At 34.3% G+C, this 17,567-nt stretch overlaps 1 protein-coding gene across 12 annotated transcripts in view; it reads right to left on the bottom strand.

Moving 5' to 3' along the window:
* LOC125678816 (myosin-IIIb-like) overlaps positions 1-17,567 on the bottom strand; it is a 66,407-nt gene that overhangs the window by 36,786 nt on the left and 12,054 nt on the right. For 5 of the 12 annotated variants that reach the window (XM_056156162.1, XM_056156163.1, XM_048917509.2 and 2 more), the window contains exons 3-8: positions 16,495-16,670; positions 14,685-14,889; positions 13,613-13,689; positions 6,875-7,020; positions 4,283-4,303; positions 1,343-1,408 (exon numbers count right to left, since the gene is read on the bottom strand). In XM_056156162.1, the coding sequence (XP_056012137.1) occupies positions 1,343-1,408; positions 4,283-4,303; positions 6,875-7,020; positions 13,613-13,689; positions 14,685-14,889; positions 16,495-16,670 (691 nt within the window). Of the gene's footprint in view, positions 1-1,342; positions 1,409-4,282; positions 4,304-6,874; positions 7,021-11,171; positions 12,365-13,488; positions 13,527-13,612; positions 13,690-14,684; positions 14,890-16,494; positions 16,671-17,567 lie in introns of those variants that run through there. The other 7 variants (XM_056156164.1, XM_056156166.1, XM_056156165.1 and 4 more) reach the window with 5 other exon arrangements.

Here is a 17,567-nt window from a genome sequence, read left to right as displayed (position 1 = left end):
CTCTCCTACACTAGGACTTACATCACACACAACAAACTCTCTCCTACACTAGGACTTACATCACAAACAACAAACTCTCTCCTACACTAGGACTTACACCACACACAACAAACATACTAGGACTTACATCACAGACAACAAACTCTCTCCTACACTAGGAGTTACACCACACACAACAAACTCTCTCCTACACTAGGACTTACACCACACACAACAAACTCTCTCCTACACTAGGACTTACATCACACACAACAAACTCTCTCCTACACTAGGACTTACACCACACACAACAAACTCTCTCCTACACTAGGAGTTACACCACACACAACAAACTCTCTCCTACACTAGGACTTACACCACACACAACAAACTCTCTCCTACACTAGGACTTACATCACAGACAACAAACTCTCTCCTACACTAGGACTTACACCACACACAGCAAACTCTCTCCTACACTAGGACTTACACCACACACAACAAACTCTCTCCTATACTCACACCACACACAACAAACTCTCTCATACACTAGGACTTACACCACACACAACAAACTCTCTCCTACACTAGGACTTACACCACACACAAAAAACTCTCTCCTACACTAGGACTTACACCACACACAACAAACTCTCTCCTACACTAGGACTTACATCACACACAACAAACTCTCTCCTACACTCACACCACACACAGCAAACTCTCTCCTAAGCTCGGACTCCAATAGATAATTCACTAACAAGTCAGCAGCAAACACAGCTAGCTCATCAATTGGAAATTTAACGATACAGTGAATCTTCTTATTTGTAACTTCACCCGGACAATCAAAATTGTTGTCTATAATTGTGTCTTGTTTTTAAGCCATCATCTGATTGCTTTTCACTGCTTGATAGTTACCTTGTAACTTGTATTTCACATTGTTGTGTGTGATGTAATCTAAAACAAACACCACTTTTCTACCTCCAAGCCCTCATACCCAAATCAGATCACATAATACATATACATCATTGATCACTTTTCTATCTCCAAGCCCTCATACCCAAATCAGATCACATAACACAAATACATCATTGTTCATACCCAAATCAGATCACATAATACATATACATCATTGTTTCTGCTTTTTAAGATTTGACAACAGATTCTTTGGAAATCTCTCAGGCGTTTCTTTCTTCTTGTAAATAATTGTCTTAGCTCCTTTCAAAAGATCAAACTACAGGTTACAGGTAACAAGTTGAAGACCTACCTGTCGTTATCAACCGCTGCTGATATAGGGACAGGGAACTGCACCTTACCCTCACTAATTATGTAAATTCCATTGAATGGGTCCCAGCATACTTACTGTGCAATGAAGTCTTTAAAATCGTCTGACCATTGATCGGGGTTAGCTAGCTGAGGTTGTGGATTTCTGTAAAGGAAAAAAAAAAGAAAACCCACCTTTATATTAGGTAAATCAAAAGCAGGCAGCAGTCGTAGAACTGCAGGAAATGGGGAAATTAATGAAACGTACAAAGAGACATTCTGATATATTTAATGGAGACTGAACATCATTAGCTCAATATTGTATAGAAAATCAAAGACTGTCTTCAAACTGGAACTAGGTATTGCTAATGGAAGCTGAAGAGATGAGCATTGCTGTAGGTAACTAAGGTTTAAACAATGTAAAATAAAACCTCCATGATTTCATTTCTTTTGATGTCTTCTCAATATCAGAGATCTCCAATGGTATATTTATAAGCATTATTGGCCAAGAACCTGATCAACCCTGTACAGTTTGTCTGTCACTTCATAGTTTACATCTTTTAAAGAATAACTGCATCTCCTATTTCATAAATATTAAAATATATTCTTCATCAAATGTTTTGAGACAATTTAATGTATTTTCACAATCCCACTCTAGTCTGAATCTAATTATGTCGTCACCAAGTCTCATCCTAACAGTTCTATTACTCCCCGAGAAATACACCACACTTCTATAGTCCTAGCACCATATAGTTACCAATAGATCCATGGTTCTAATTCCTGTGACCTTGACCCATCATAAATAACCCCGAAAGAATGTCACGACACATAATAAGTCAAAAATATTCTTTAAGAATCAAGCATTTACCTTTCTCTATAACAAATATATGTATGGCCTTGACAAAGTTTGGAAATTCCATTTTCCTTGCTGACCTTGACACTGTCAAAATGACCTTTGTAAAAGAAACATGACATATGCATGTGTCTAGTATGAACATCTAGTGTTTTTGTTTTGTTACAAAGTTATGGCTTCATCTTGAATTTCAATTCTTTTCTCAAAGTCACCTTGACCTTCATTAATGATATTTGACAAGGGTTGTGACACCCTTTAGGCCATAAGTCTAAAGTAAAAGCATTAGCTGTCTCAGTATTGTACAACATTATAGACCAGACATGACTGCGGACACACAGATACACAAACCAACTTTGAGACAGAGTGATATCTATATAACTTTCATTTTCTTTAATACGTAATCATCAAGGTCAAAATACTAGAAATCTTTTATGTAACAATTCTACACACTACAATCTTTATTGTTTTGATCTGGAATTTTGCTCTGTCTTTGGTTTAAAATGTGTCACATGATTGCAAGCTGTATTCCTGTAGACAATCAGTAAGAAATCTGTTGTGGTAATACAGCAGAATTGTGTAAAAAATTATGAAATATGGCAATTATCTGTTGTGATAAGGTCCTCATGAGAAAATAAAACAATTATTATGTTTGTTACTGACTGTCTATATAAATATATCAGCTAGATCAACTTCAGCTGCTGCAGAACTGTAGCTCTCAGGAAAAATAAATATCAAAATTGGGATATAAATCCCAACCCAATTTTCCCCCAGAGAGCTACAGTTCTGTATACTAACTAGATCAACCTGATATATTTCCATAGACAGATAGTAACAAACTTAACAACTAATAGAGTAATCCTGCTAGCTATTACTACAGCTGAACTTCAGAATCTTGAACACCAATATCTCAAATACCATGGCTATGTTGAAGCGATTAGAAAAGCCCAACCACTTATTCTTTAACTATTTTACCCTTGATATTTCGAACCGAAGTTTTTTCTTGGTTCCATCAAATTCAAGATAATGAGGTTTGACTGTAAAATATACACTCACCTGTTGGAGGTAAATATTGCCAACTAATATATCTATCATCTAGCAATGCTGCCTTCAATCTGTGATCTAATTATATTAAGTGAAAACAAAGAATGCAGCCTTATAGAGAAGCATGAAATAATTGTTCTACTATATTTACTTGGCAGGTTTAATTTCAATCCACACTAATTAAGCCACCTAATAAATCTAACCACCACTCCACACATCATAAGTTTTTAGCATTAATTCTAGAGATGATTCTGCTGGCAGTTTAAGACTCAACCCAAAACTGCAGATTCAAATCCTAACATATCATCATGGAAGGACTGAGCTGACAGAATTTGTTTTATATACTATAAATCGGCATAAAAATTCCTGATTATCTGTTATTCTATAAAATACAGGTCTTATCAATTATTCATTGGAGTCGTCAATCGGTGCTTAATGATGCCTATATGACTTGGTTGGACCTTGAAGCTTTGCTCTTATAGTTAGTCCATTAAATTTACATAGTACTTTGTATTTGGTTGTGTTTTGTTGTGCTACATGTTTTCTATAAGTTAAGACTGTATACTCCCAGCTCACACCAATGGTCAAAAGTGACAGGAACTTTACATATTTTATTTACCACTTTAATTGATTTATCATAGGTAATATGAAATTTACTTCGCTTATGAGAGGGAATCAAGGTAAAACAACATATTAGAACTCACAGACATGCAATATTGAAAGTAACAAATTCCTACTTTTAAACCCTTTAATAATGGACAAAAAACTTAATTAAATCAATTCTTTATCAAAAAATCTCCTTTCATGGTAAAAGTAAAATAAAAACACCGACACAAATTCCTACTTTCAAACCCTTTAAGAATGAACAAAAAACTTATTTAAATCAATTCTTTATGAAAAAATCTCCTTTAATGGTAAAAGTAAAAAAAAAAAAAAAAAAAATACCGACACACAGAAGGAAAATGAAAAGTAAACATATCAAATGATGAAAACAACAATGACCTAATTAAGTGGTAAAAACTACTCTGATATTGCTCCAGCATGTCATAAAATGCAGCCCAAACAAAAGAGAACTCAGCATATAACAGAGAGACGGAGCGGCAGCATGCTGAAAAGGCAGCCACACTGTCTAAAACAACTGCTTACCTCTTGTCGTTATTCAACAAGCTAGAAGATACACAAAAGTTAATCTACATCTCTACAGGAAAAAAACCCAGGTTAGTCAGTTAATCAACATTTCATTAAATGAAAAAAAGGTGTTAATTGATGGGATACTTTGTGATAAAGATGATGATGTAATGAGAGAGCTTAACATGCATTAGTTTACCGTGCATGCTTTAGCTCATTTGCCTTTTTCACAATTTCTTCAAAAATTTCAGTCACATACCCAAATTTTGATGATCATCATTTCTTTCAAATATAGAGCACATCAATTTGAACTGCAAAGTATTTTCAATGTATCAAACCTTTTCAGTCTAAACAGATGTTTGATATGTCTCTTTCTCATAAATCAATAGAAAATCACCCCAGAGCTCATTGTTTATAACTCAAAACAAATATCATCAGCTCACTAATTACAACTCATTAAAACAAACATCTTACTGCTTTTGACTAACCACAAACATCCAAGTGCTCAAGGCTTTCAGCTCACCACAAACACCCAAGTGCTCAAGGCTTTCAGCTCACCACAAACACCCAAGACTTTAGTGCTTACTACTCTGAGTGACTTTGAATATCACATGACTCCCTGCTTAAAACACACCACAAGAACCCCAAAGCTTAATGCTTACTTCTTGTAATGAACACCCAATAGTTCACTGCTTACAACTCATCCCGCACATACAACTCAACATTATAGACACTAGCAAATATCCAACACATCACACGACATACAACTCAACATTATAGACACTAGCAAATATCCAACACATCACATGACATACAACTCAACATTATAGACACTAGCAAATATCCAACACATTACACAACATACAACTCAACATTATAGACACTAGCAAATACCCAACACATTACACAACATACAACTCAACATTATAGACACTAGTAAATACCCAACACATCACACGACATACAACTCAACATTATAGACACTAGCAAATATCCAACACATCACATGACATACAACTCACAATAATGTAAACTTACAACTCACAAAAATTATCAAGGGACTATGATATACAACTCCCCATATACAAGTACAACCAACAGACCTACAGCTCAATATAAACACCAATCACATCGTTGCTTACACTCAACACATACAACCAACAAATCAAGACTCCCAGCAAACACCAATCAGACCATGGCTTACAACTCACCAATAACATTATGGCTTACAACTCAACACATACAACCAACAAATCAGGACTTACAACTCACTGTAAACACAAATCAGATCAGGACTTACAACTCACAATAAACACCAATCAGATCATGGCTTCAAGGTATCACACCGGTAATTGTCCAATCAAAATGAACTTAGTCAATTGTAGTTTCATATATTTAAAGAAATATTTTTTTCCTTGCGCGATTTTTCTCATTTCCTCTTCTTCTTTTCTCTTAATTTTTGTACCCCTGATTAGAAAATTTTGTGTAACTTGTAGAAATAACCAAGTGTATACAAAGGAACTATTTGCTGTTGGTACCGGTAGCTGAGGCTACTTCCTGAGGTGCACTCCGGCTGTTTACACACATGTGAAAAACACGTGGATTTGAGGGTAGTCTTGTTGGCGGGTAATTTATTTTCGAAAATGCCGCGTAGGGTGTTGTTTTTCTGGTGTCGGCAGACGAGATAGGTAACATAGAACGTGTCTGACTGCGTTATTCGGCATCAATTTTGTAAACTGATTTTTAATGATTTTTTTTCCTCTATAGTAATATATAGTGAAAATAATTACCGGTGTGATACCTTAAAGCCCACAACTACCGTAATATACTAGTCATACCATAGCTTATAACTCACTATAAACATCAATCAGATCATAGCTTACAACTCAAAACAAACACCAATCATATCAGGTCTTACAGCTCACTAAAACACCAATCAGATCATGGCTTACTCTAATCAGACCACAGCTTACATCTCACCACATACCAGACAGGTACCAAACAGGTCGTCTTGGATTACAACTAACAACAAACATTAATCAGATTCACGCTCGTTTTCCAATGAAAGACTGACTTCAATCATTATATGTATATCTCTCACAGACTCAATCTTCCACAGAGAAGTGCTTGCACACACACACATTCCATATTTTTATCGCATGATTTATCACCAAACTAACACAAAATATCTTAGTGGGCTGATAATGTCTCACTGAAAAGTCTCCCAAAACATTTTTTGCCTGCACAGAAACATTTTTGACCTGCACAGTGTGACAATTTTTTTCAACATTATACCCAATCAATACTAAAGGTCTTTAAATGTTCTTGTGCTTGAGACAACATTTAACTTCACAAAATTCATATCGCATATTCAAATGAAAGAAAATCAAGCAAATAAATTCAGACTGTGCAACTTCATTTGAGATATGGAAAGCAAGGTGTTTTGCTATGCTATAGGAACATTGAATCCACCACATATTTATAGTATATTACTACTCTACAATTAAGGTAAAGGTCCTCTCATTCTACAATGATACAGTTGATGTTAATATCTAATGGTTAACTTATTCCTACATTTAGAGTGAGATTTGTCTGTAAAACAGTGGGTACCTTGGGATTTTAAACAGAGCTCTCATGGGGTGAAGGTCGGATAATGGTGGCTCGCCATCAGCCAGTTCTATTGCGGTTATACCCAGGGACCATATGTCACATCGTATGTCGTAGTTATATTCCAACTGCCTCTCACATGCAATTACCTGTAAAACAAAATAGGTTGATCTAAGAGAATGCGGTAAAACATGCTTATAGCAAAGTACAATTTTAATTCATTATCAAGGGAATCTGTTATATCCCAAAAAATTATAACAATTGTTTTAAAACTACAGGGAATGAAAAATCATTCCATTGTAAGTGTTAATTCATTATAAGTGTGTTCACTGTAACTGTATTTTACTGTACTACGTGATCTTGGATTTTCTTATGATTCGATGACGATAGTACTGTATATAATTACAGTGCTTTAAAGTTACATGTGTACACATAAATCAACTGGTGTCAACATTTAATCAAAAAAATTTCCTTTCTTAGAAAAAAGGTGAATACACACAGGGAATACATTTAAACATAGTAATTTTCAAATTCCAAAACATATGATGTTAGCTAAGTTTTAAAAGATTACAGTAAAACATGCTCATAGCCAATAATACAATTTTGATTTGTTAGAAGCATATAATTTATTATATCCAATGAGTTTATAATTAATGAATGAAAGTAATTTTTATGCCCCTGGAATCTTTTTGGCCTGTTTGTCTGTCTGTGGCAATAAACCTTGGTCGTATCATTTACACTATAAGAGGTATACCTTCCATATTTGGCATGTGTATATATTCCTTGTGTCAAGAACTTTCCATTGGTACAAAAATCTTTGACTTGGTGACCTTTTCAATGACTTCTGACCAACTTGTGGAAAATTTTAATATAAGCCATATCTTTTAAGCCATAAGGCATTGCTTTCATATTTTAGCATGTGCATTTCTTGTCATTATCATGAAGAAACACAGACATACAGTCTCATATCATAAAGAAACACAGCCATACAGTCTCATATCATAAAGAAATACAGCCATATAGTCTCATATCATAAAGAAACACAGCCATACAGTCTCATATCATAAAGAAACACAGCCATACAGTCTCATATCATAAAGAAACACGGCCATATAGTCTCATTTCATAAAGAAACACGGCCATAGTCTCATATCATAGGAATTCCCAGACATACAGTCTCATATCATAGGAATTCCCAGACAATACAGTCTCATATCATAGGAATCCCCAGACATACAGTCTCATATCATAGGAATCCCCAGACATACAGTCATACAGTCTAATCAAATCATGTATTTTATATCATGTCATATTTCAACAAAATATATGCATACATAATAATACAAATTTTCAAATTATTCAGTTCAGATTACAAGTTTAAATATCATTTGCTAAATAATACAGACTAAAAATGAGCAATTTATACAACTTTAAGTCCACAAAAAGTGAAAAATAACATTAAAAAAAATCAAATACTAACCATCCATTAAAACACTTCAAAAGCATGCACCAATATATCAAATGATCGTAAGAGAACGCTATCTGGAATTTATTCATTCTGAGAACACTTTGCATCCAGTGCACACAGGCATCTGTATATTCATATATTGTCTGTCATTTGCAATTCAATTTTCCATAAATTTTCTCAGCAATGTACATGTATTAATTTCCATTCAATAGTTGTCACATCAATCTTCTACCTTTACATAACCACAGGGTCTGCTAAATTCCTCCAAAACCAGGAAGCCTTTCTTCTCCACCACCCACTAAACAAAATGTCAGTTGTTTTGACAGTGAAAAACTCTTGATTGCTGATTTACAACCCTAAAAATCACTTTCCATCTCCAGTAAGAAAACTCCTATCAAAACACGGATCTTATAGACACGATAAAATGAATGACCACCTCCTCAGCACATCAAGCCAATGAGGCATGGCGATCTGGTCCGTTTGCCTGGTTTTGCTGATGTGTGATTGTTACGAGTGATAGCATTAATGAAGAGCCAAGGGAACATCATCATCATTTGTCAAACGAGATTCTCACTGGTTCTAAGTATAGCGTGTCCATATTTCACACCTAGTACAATGCTCCCTGGACAGGTAAGCCCACTAATTGCACATCATCATACATCAAACACTGATTTAATAACTATGATATTAACATTTATGTGATGCAGAAAAGCCATAGCTGTCCCGACATGACCGTACACACTTTGGGGTCACAAGTCTCAAATGAAGAATATTTGAAGTACATGTCTATACTATTCTGAATATTTATACTCCCAACAGATCTACTATTTTCACTTTGTTATCAAATATGCTACAAAACCATCCAAATGATCTATGACAAACTGCTGCAACTACATGTATAATATGATTACAGAAGGAAATTGACATACACAGATGAAATACAGCAGTGCTGCAATCTCAATTGCACCCCCCCCCCACACTATATTTGATAAGATATCTCCGATTACAAAAGGAAGTTCTGGGTGATAGCTAGTGTACTTTAACACCTTGATGTCTGGGGTAGGAAACTTTTAACTTTTTCCCTGCTTGTTTGTTGTCTGGTGTTACCTGTTTTACACAGTTACTCATACAGTCTACATTTGAATTCCATGATTTACTAAAGCATTATGTTTGAAGTGTTTGAAATAATTTAACTGGATTACATAAATGTCCATGTTATGACAATGATTCCAGGCCTCAATAAAGTTTACATGTTTTCTCAGACTACAATCAAGTCTTTAAAGACCCCACCTCTATAATTTACCTTTGTCAAGATCAATGTTATGCTGCTTGTCAATCAAACTTTAACAATAAAGCTCAATTTCATTGAAAAGTGAGGAAAACATGGCCATTGTTTACCAGAGTTAGGTGCTATGACAACAAAAGAAGCTGATAATTATCCGTATTCTTAGATCGTGTAACAGTTAGAGTTACTTGTGTTTTGGTAACGTTTACGTGTCCGCTGCCCCCCCCCCCCCTCCCCCCCCCATTAGCTTGATTGACTAATGAAGTAATACTGTGATTAAAGTTATATTCTAATTTAGGGGATTATAATAATGAATAATTAATGTTATAATTAGAAAACGATTAGTTTAGTGATGTAAAAATTAAAAATAGTTGATCACTTCCCCTGATGTCTAAAATATCTTTCAGAAGAAAGAGTAGAGGTGATTAGACCTTGATTTCTCCAAACAATATTTTAAAAGTTGAATCTTGCAATTGGACTTTAAATGTGAAATTTTACTAAAATTTTGACTGATGAAATAGAAAACTCAAACTTAAGTTTGAGATTTTTTCGAGAAATCCAAGCCAGGGCTTTATTTGCGTATATATAGAACTGGGATACAAATAGGGAAGAGGAAAGAGAAGCAGCCTCGGACAGCCAGATTAATCGATTGAGGCAAATATGTTCCAGTGGTCCACAAACACCCTAGGCTAAATGCTCGGAGTGTCTCTGCGAACCTTGCATAAGGTCCAAGAAAGGCATCGGCAACCATGGTGGCCATAGCATGTGCAATGACATTTTGTTCGCCAAAATCAATCAATAATTAATTATTTCATATTGAAAATGGCAAGTGTTGCCAATCGGCAATTATTCAGCAAGTTAATTAGCTTATCTTTGGTTAAAATTAATATAATGAGAAGATAATTAAACATATAATTACTTGCTTAGAAACAGGTTTATTGCACAGTAAATGTATCTTATATATTAACCAATCTTTATTTTTTGTACTGATATTCAATGTGCACAAATCATGATTCTGAAAGAATAATTTGCTACAGGCAGAATCACTTCCTGTATATATGCAAACTAAACACAATGGCCAGGTAAATAGCAGTAATTGTAGATAAGCCCCACCCACAATCCAGGTACATTTTTGTAACTGAATGGTATTTTCTTTGGTTCTTTACAAGAGGATACATGTTTTTTTTTTTACATATACTTTTCCTTCTTTGTGTTTTTAAACTAAAGCCCACCATGAACTTGGTTATACAATGAATCTATTACTTCATTTCTGGACCAATGATTCTATACAAGATCATCCTGTGACCCGAACTAATTTTCATCATTTCTTAATCAACTCCCTGGAAAAAGACAAGACTCTTCACATGGACTAAATCCTCTTTACTCGGGGATAAATTATGTCAAGTTGGGATCAAAATGTCCCTATAGCATGTGCTTTTTGAGATGCTTGTCAAGGTTTTATGATCGTAGTATTGTCCCAGGTGAGCTAAAAATAAAACCCTCAAACACTGGTAACTAGGTAGATACAATAAATTTGTCTCACTTACTTTTAAACTGGCATTCTTCTTTCCCACAAATTAAAACCAGTTGCCATCAATTTTAAATCTCATTTACCACCATCACAAATTTTTAAAGATTCCATTCTCCATTTAACTTACATATGTAATAACCTTGTACATGCTATAAGTACTTGGTTTCCCATCGAACTGCCTATTGATTTCTGAGCATTGAGACAGGTCTTACGATCTGATTTTTAGTGGGCGGGATGACAGTCACAAATAAATCGTCCAGGTAATCAGCTTATGTAAGATTTGTCAACGGCTAAGTTATCCCTTCTCTACCTCCATTTACACATCAGTAATAAAAACTCAGTCTGTCTGGTGAGCTTTCGAATCTGTGCACCATCTGTTTTATCAAAAATTCTTGTTGTGATCCACAAACATATGTCAATGTAGAAATTTTTGCCATTGTATATGTTTGTCTGTTTTTACAATTATGAATGTGCCAATATGTTTATGATATGGGATTGTAATAAAATCAGAGAATAACAATCACTATGAACTCTCTTTTCGGGTCAGAACTGCCACTTTCCTCGTAAACATGCACTGACTCATTCTCTTTTTGTTTTCTTCTTGAAGTTTTGAAATTACTTCTGAAAGTCATTAAGCTACAACACTGAAGTTCATCACGGCCACGCATAAACTAATCAAAATTGTATTACTTTACTTTATTATCATAATGAACTTTTTTTTTTATCAGAACACCTAAGACAGTAGACAGCGAGTAACAGGTACGTTTGTACACACAAACACACGTCCTGTGTGCACAACTAGTCAGAAGATATGCAGGTACTAAACCCACCTTTGCCTAGTTATAGATTTTCGTTTTACAATCAACATTTTTCTGTTGTGAACCTCAGTGCTAGGAGATCATGAATAATCTCATGTAATATGGATGGAAAAATATTAACATTCTCCGGAACACCTTCGATGAAATTATATAAAATACCGCAGTAATGAATCAATGTTCTATCAAATTATAATTTAATCAGCTAAAATCAAATATTTGCCCCTTCTGAATTCTTGTTTGCTGATAGGTGCTGTGGGACTTTTGCTTATATACCGCTGGTCAAAATAAATAATGTTTGCTCTTCATTTGCACCATCTCTTTGATAAATATATCTATGAATAAAATATGATGAGAGTCATTCCAGCAACTGTCAGATATAAATTAATGGTAATTCAGCTCCAAATACCATAATACTCATAACTGTACTAATTAAAGCTTTATTAACTATTAGCATTTATTTTAATCCATATCTCTTCTACAATAATTCAGAACTTAATGTTTTCTCTATACAACATTGGTCTAGATAACACCTCACTGACAGACAGATTTTTTACACAACTGTGTGACAGTAAATGAAACCTGATAATTGGTTAAATTACACAAGCACCGAGATTAAATTTAAAGACAAAACTTACATGCATTTGTCTTACCTCAAAAGTTTAAATTTCTGAACTTTAAAAGTCCTCCATGCATGCAAAACTTCCATAAAACAAAAGCTTTATAACGAGATATTAAAAGCATGTCTAATCTACAAGATGACACGTGCGATATTGACATAATATTTTCGACATGTATGGAAAGGGATCGAAATCAACACTCAGTCACTCCTGGCTGATAAATATGCAAATGAGGGAGAGTTTCAAAAAGTTAATCCTAAAACCACAAGATTGTATAAATAAAGTACTGTCTGTATAAATAAAGTACTGTCTGTATAAATAAAGTACTGTCTGATTTCGAAAGAAAAAAGTTAAAACTACACAACTGGAACTTAATGAAAATTATCTGATTCTGGTGATATTAAATATATTAATATTTAATATTAATTCCTGAAAAGTCACACTTTTCACTGTATAGCCTCTGTTACACAAAGGCTTTGCTTCCATGTACCAAAGTCATATATATGCAACTTGTGTTCAAGCGGTTTGAAGATTAAGACTATTAATTTTATTAGTATAATCATTAAATTAACATTCTTTGTAATTGTGTGCATTTCCATGAAAGATAAATATGAAGCTCAGATGCTATTATGATTGACATATTACATTACTGGTGGTGGTGGTGGTGGGGGGCAGAGGTTGCATATATTGATCTATCGTACCCTAATAAATCGCACCAACTACACTCATGAATCATGCTCATAAGCATCCATATACCCTTTCTGAATTAAATCTGAACAACTGACAGTTTTTTACACAGAGAAAGGAACACAAATGTAAACTAATTAAATTAAATAATACTCAAAACACATATTTACTTCGAAGTAAAATTGAACAATTTGGAAATCAAAATTCTTACCACATGCAAACAATAGATCAGAGAATCTCCTTGTGCATGAGTCAACCACACGTTCCAACCTCACCAAAACTCTCACTGAAGCTGTACGTAATAATGTACTTTCATAAATCTGATTTGACCTTACCTCCGGGGCCATCCAATAAGGCGTTCCGACAGATGTGTTCTTTCTCGCCAGGGTACTGTTGAGGTGACCCGATACACCTGCAATACACATACGCAATGTGAAAACCCCAGACCATAAACAAACTCAAGATATATTAGCAAACTTTCTTCTTTTTTTTAATTGAAAAAATATCAACTTCAGAAATATCAATCTTCTTCATGCCTGAAAAAACAACAACATACAGATGTTTAATTGCTTTACTCTCTGAACCTGATTAAATCACACCAAGCCATCAAAACTTTCTCATTACAGAGATTATAACACCGCTAAATATTCCCGTATTTCATTCATAAGACTAGGGACATAAAGACTTGCATGTTCCCTCCATTTGGTAATAGGTATCTGTAATCTACATGTATCTATCTATCTACAGCAGTGAGATAAAGGATAAAAATTAACGAGGAGGTAGCATAGAGCACTTTCACTTTATCTTCTATAGAATTTTCTGTAATTGTATTCAGTCGAATCAGTCATCGACACATGGTAACTTTTCATGCATTTGATGTACAGTTACCAGTTAAATTTTGAATTTTTCAGGATGAATTCAGACAATCTACTCTTAATTAGCCATTTCAATTTCATTCTGCACATACACTCCATAAAGTGTGTGGATGGACAAGTATATATATTCAAACTTGTAAAACCAGATGGTCTCCTTATTCAACTGTAATCCAGTATTTGAACAAGCACAGAAATCATCTTGGTACATTAGAAAGAAAACATCATGAATCATTTAATAGTGCAATTACCTGTACGAGATCATTAATCTGGGCACTGAAATGTAGACTTTCTGTCAATTTTATCAGATGGTTAAAAGGTTGAAACCTTATGTGAACTATTTATTTATAAAATAAACTTGACTGCATGCTTTCTCGGATTTTGGAGTTAAGTGATTAAAAGATTCTAGGGGGGTGGGAATTGACATGCATGTATGAGTAAAGCAAATTATCTGCAAGATACAAATAACTACAAGATTATATATTTCTAACTAAATTTCATTACAGCATCAATTTTAATTTTCAATGTTACATACCGTAATCTATAAGTTTAATCTGTCCCTGGTCGTTGATCAATATGTTGTGACCTTTGACATCCCTATGAATCACATGGTTTTTATGCAGATGCTGCAGAGCTTGGAGGGTCTCTCGCAGAATGTGGGCAATGAGATCCTCCTCTAGAGCCCGGCCCTGTCCAATCAGTTCCCGGGCTAAATGGGTCACAGAGCCCCGTCCACAGAGCTGTTGATAGAACATTAGTGAAATACAGTTCCTCAATAGTAACCTTGTAAGTACATGCAGTACTTAGAACAAGAATTCCGTGTTTATCACACAACGGTCACAGACAGTGTCTGTTTAGCAGTGAAATTTTAACCGACAATAAGCATCCTAAATCCCCACTAAATGATTGATACTAGTTGTTATGCAAACTAAATCACATGCACATTTTCTTTTTTCTGCACCGATACACAAAGAATCTAGATAGAAAAGTCACAACTAAATATCTCTCAGACGAAGGTTCAACATATTTTCAATACTGCACTCCTGGAGAAAAGGTAATGAATCATATATTGAGGTATTTTATGATTTTCTGTATAATCAGTCTCGATGTAATCAATCAATTCTAGATTGAACTCATTATTCTGATTTTCTAAACTTTATACAATTTAATACAGTTAAAGTGAATATTCTTTCATATGATTAATACTTAGGACTAAGAAAACACTACGGTCGAGGTTTTCAGTACACTTTTTATCATTTACATCTATTTTTAACAATTTTTACTTGTATGTTACTGTGATTTCATAAATTTTTAACGTCACCAATTTTCACTGATTTGATGAAAATACTTTTTTAAAAATTGTTGATACATAATTTTGTGGAAAGCAACTATGTATGTTTTTTTTTTCTTTATGAGAAAATGCTGTGCTTTATTGATCACTACATTTATGATCTGAGTCAGTCACGAAAAATAAAAAAAGCAAGCCAAAAATTGGTACCATGGTCATCAACAAAAAAAAAATAAAAATTATGAAACCACAGTATTCAGAAGAAATCTTCATACATGTAGTCACTGAAGCAAAACAAAAAGAGTGATCCATAAATCTCTTTGTAAATGTATTCAACCAAAATTCTGAAATCTTTCATTGTTCTCAGTTTCTCTATAAATCTACAGCATATCCATCAAAATCCTTGTATGTCTGTCATCATTGCAGATTATCCTACATTTCATTAACAAAATCAAAAGGTGTCTAATGAACTCTCCAGAACAACATTAAATTCCAAAAATTTCTGTCACAACCCTACATTTTTTATTAACATTGCGAAAACGTATTTCAGAGATTACTGTAAACTAACTTTAATTCTTGTATGAGAAATTTTGCAAAATTTGTGAGAAAGCTGTCGTAGTAAATATTTTTTGCTGCGAACCAGTCCTTTACAGTTTCTCATATAAATATGTTAAAAATATCTCCATTGCAAAAATTAGTTGTCACGAAGCAGTTCGTTACTGTTAAATCACGAAAGAAAGTCATCGCAAATAGAAGTTGGTTCACAGTAGTACAGACAGACAGATGGACAGATTTTGTGAAGCAAAAGACCTTAACTATATATAAAGACTATCAGTACAGACAGATGGACAGACTTAGAAAAGCATTAGACTCTGACTACATGGAGACTATCAGGACAGACAGACAGACTTGTGAAGCAAAAGACCTTAACTATATAAAATGACTACTGGTATCTGCATGAAGACTATCAGGAGAGACGGACAGATAGATTTTTGTGAAGCAATAGATCCTTGACTTAATGAAGACCACCAATGACATGTCTCCCCGATAAACTGACCTCCATTGCCATCCAGATCTCTGCATTGAGTCCTGATGTAGGTGGATTGAGGTAGATACCATGGAAACGTGGAATGTTGGGATGGTTACCGAGGTCTCGCAGGATCTGGTACTCCTCCTCAATCTCCTCAATCATCTCGTGTATCGACTCCAGGACTTTCATTGCCACCACTTCGCCTACCATGGAGGAAACATAGTTTATGTTAAATGTTAATGTATTAGTTCTCACTGTTTATACCTGGAAATGTTTAGATGTATTGAACAAGCAAATGAGTGTCACTGAGTAAATTTCTTTGATCGGGGTACTTTTAAGACAATAAATATCAATTTCCTTATGTGCAAAATGTGTTTTTACAAGACATTAAATCATATTAAATGAGACATTTTTTTCATACTTTCATTATAACTTTAAGCTACTAAAAATCTAATAAAATCTTTTCTTCTCAACATTTTGAAAACTGAATTTTAAGTGTACACCTTACATCAAAATATGTTGATCCCTACCTTTTTCTAAAAATGTATATCAGAGTGTAATGAGTGTACTGTTGTAAACTGTAATTAAGGTCTGTTAGTATAACAATGCTTTAAAGTGCAACAGAATTTCCTTTTAGATTAGCACTGCTGAGAAGTGTATTGGGTTAGGGATGGTACTGTAGTAATGTGTATCAGGGTTTTCTGTTAGTAAAACACTGTTGTAAAGTGTGTCTAAGTTTTCTGTTAGTATGGCACTGCATGTTGTTAAGTGTATCTAAGTTTTCTGTTAGGGCTGTTCCAGAAATGATCAAATGGGGGGGTCGGGCGGCAAATGATATTTTTTTTTGTGTGGGTGGTCGTATTTTTTCATATTTTAATTGGTCCGTGGTTGGACTGTTAAAAAAATATTTATTATGGGTAGTGGGTAGTTTCTATTGTTTTATTTTGTGCCACGTGGGTGTTGAGTTTTCAGAATATTTTTATTGTCGCTCTTGTTGTGTTGGTTACAAAACGTTGGAGGGAAAATTGAAAACGTGCTTTCGAAATGCTGCTTTTGAAATCGGAAGTAACATAGAACTATTCGAGTTGTTGCTCTTTGCA

Source organism: Ostrea edulis, chromosome 2 (genome assembly GCF_947568905.1).
Source record: "Ostrea edulis chromosome 2, xbOstEdul1.1, whole genome shotgun sequence".
Lineage (NCBI taxonomy): Eukaryota > Metazoa > Mollusca > Bivalvia > Ostreida > Ostreidae > Ostrea > Ostrea edulis.
This window is presented reverse-complemented; position numbering and strand designations above follow the sequence as displayed.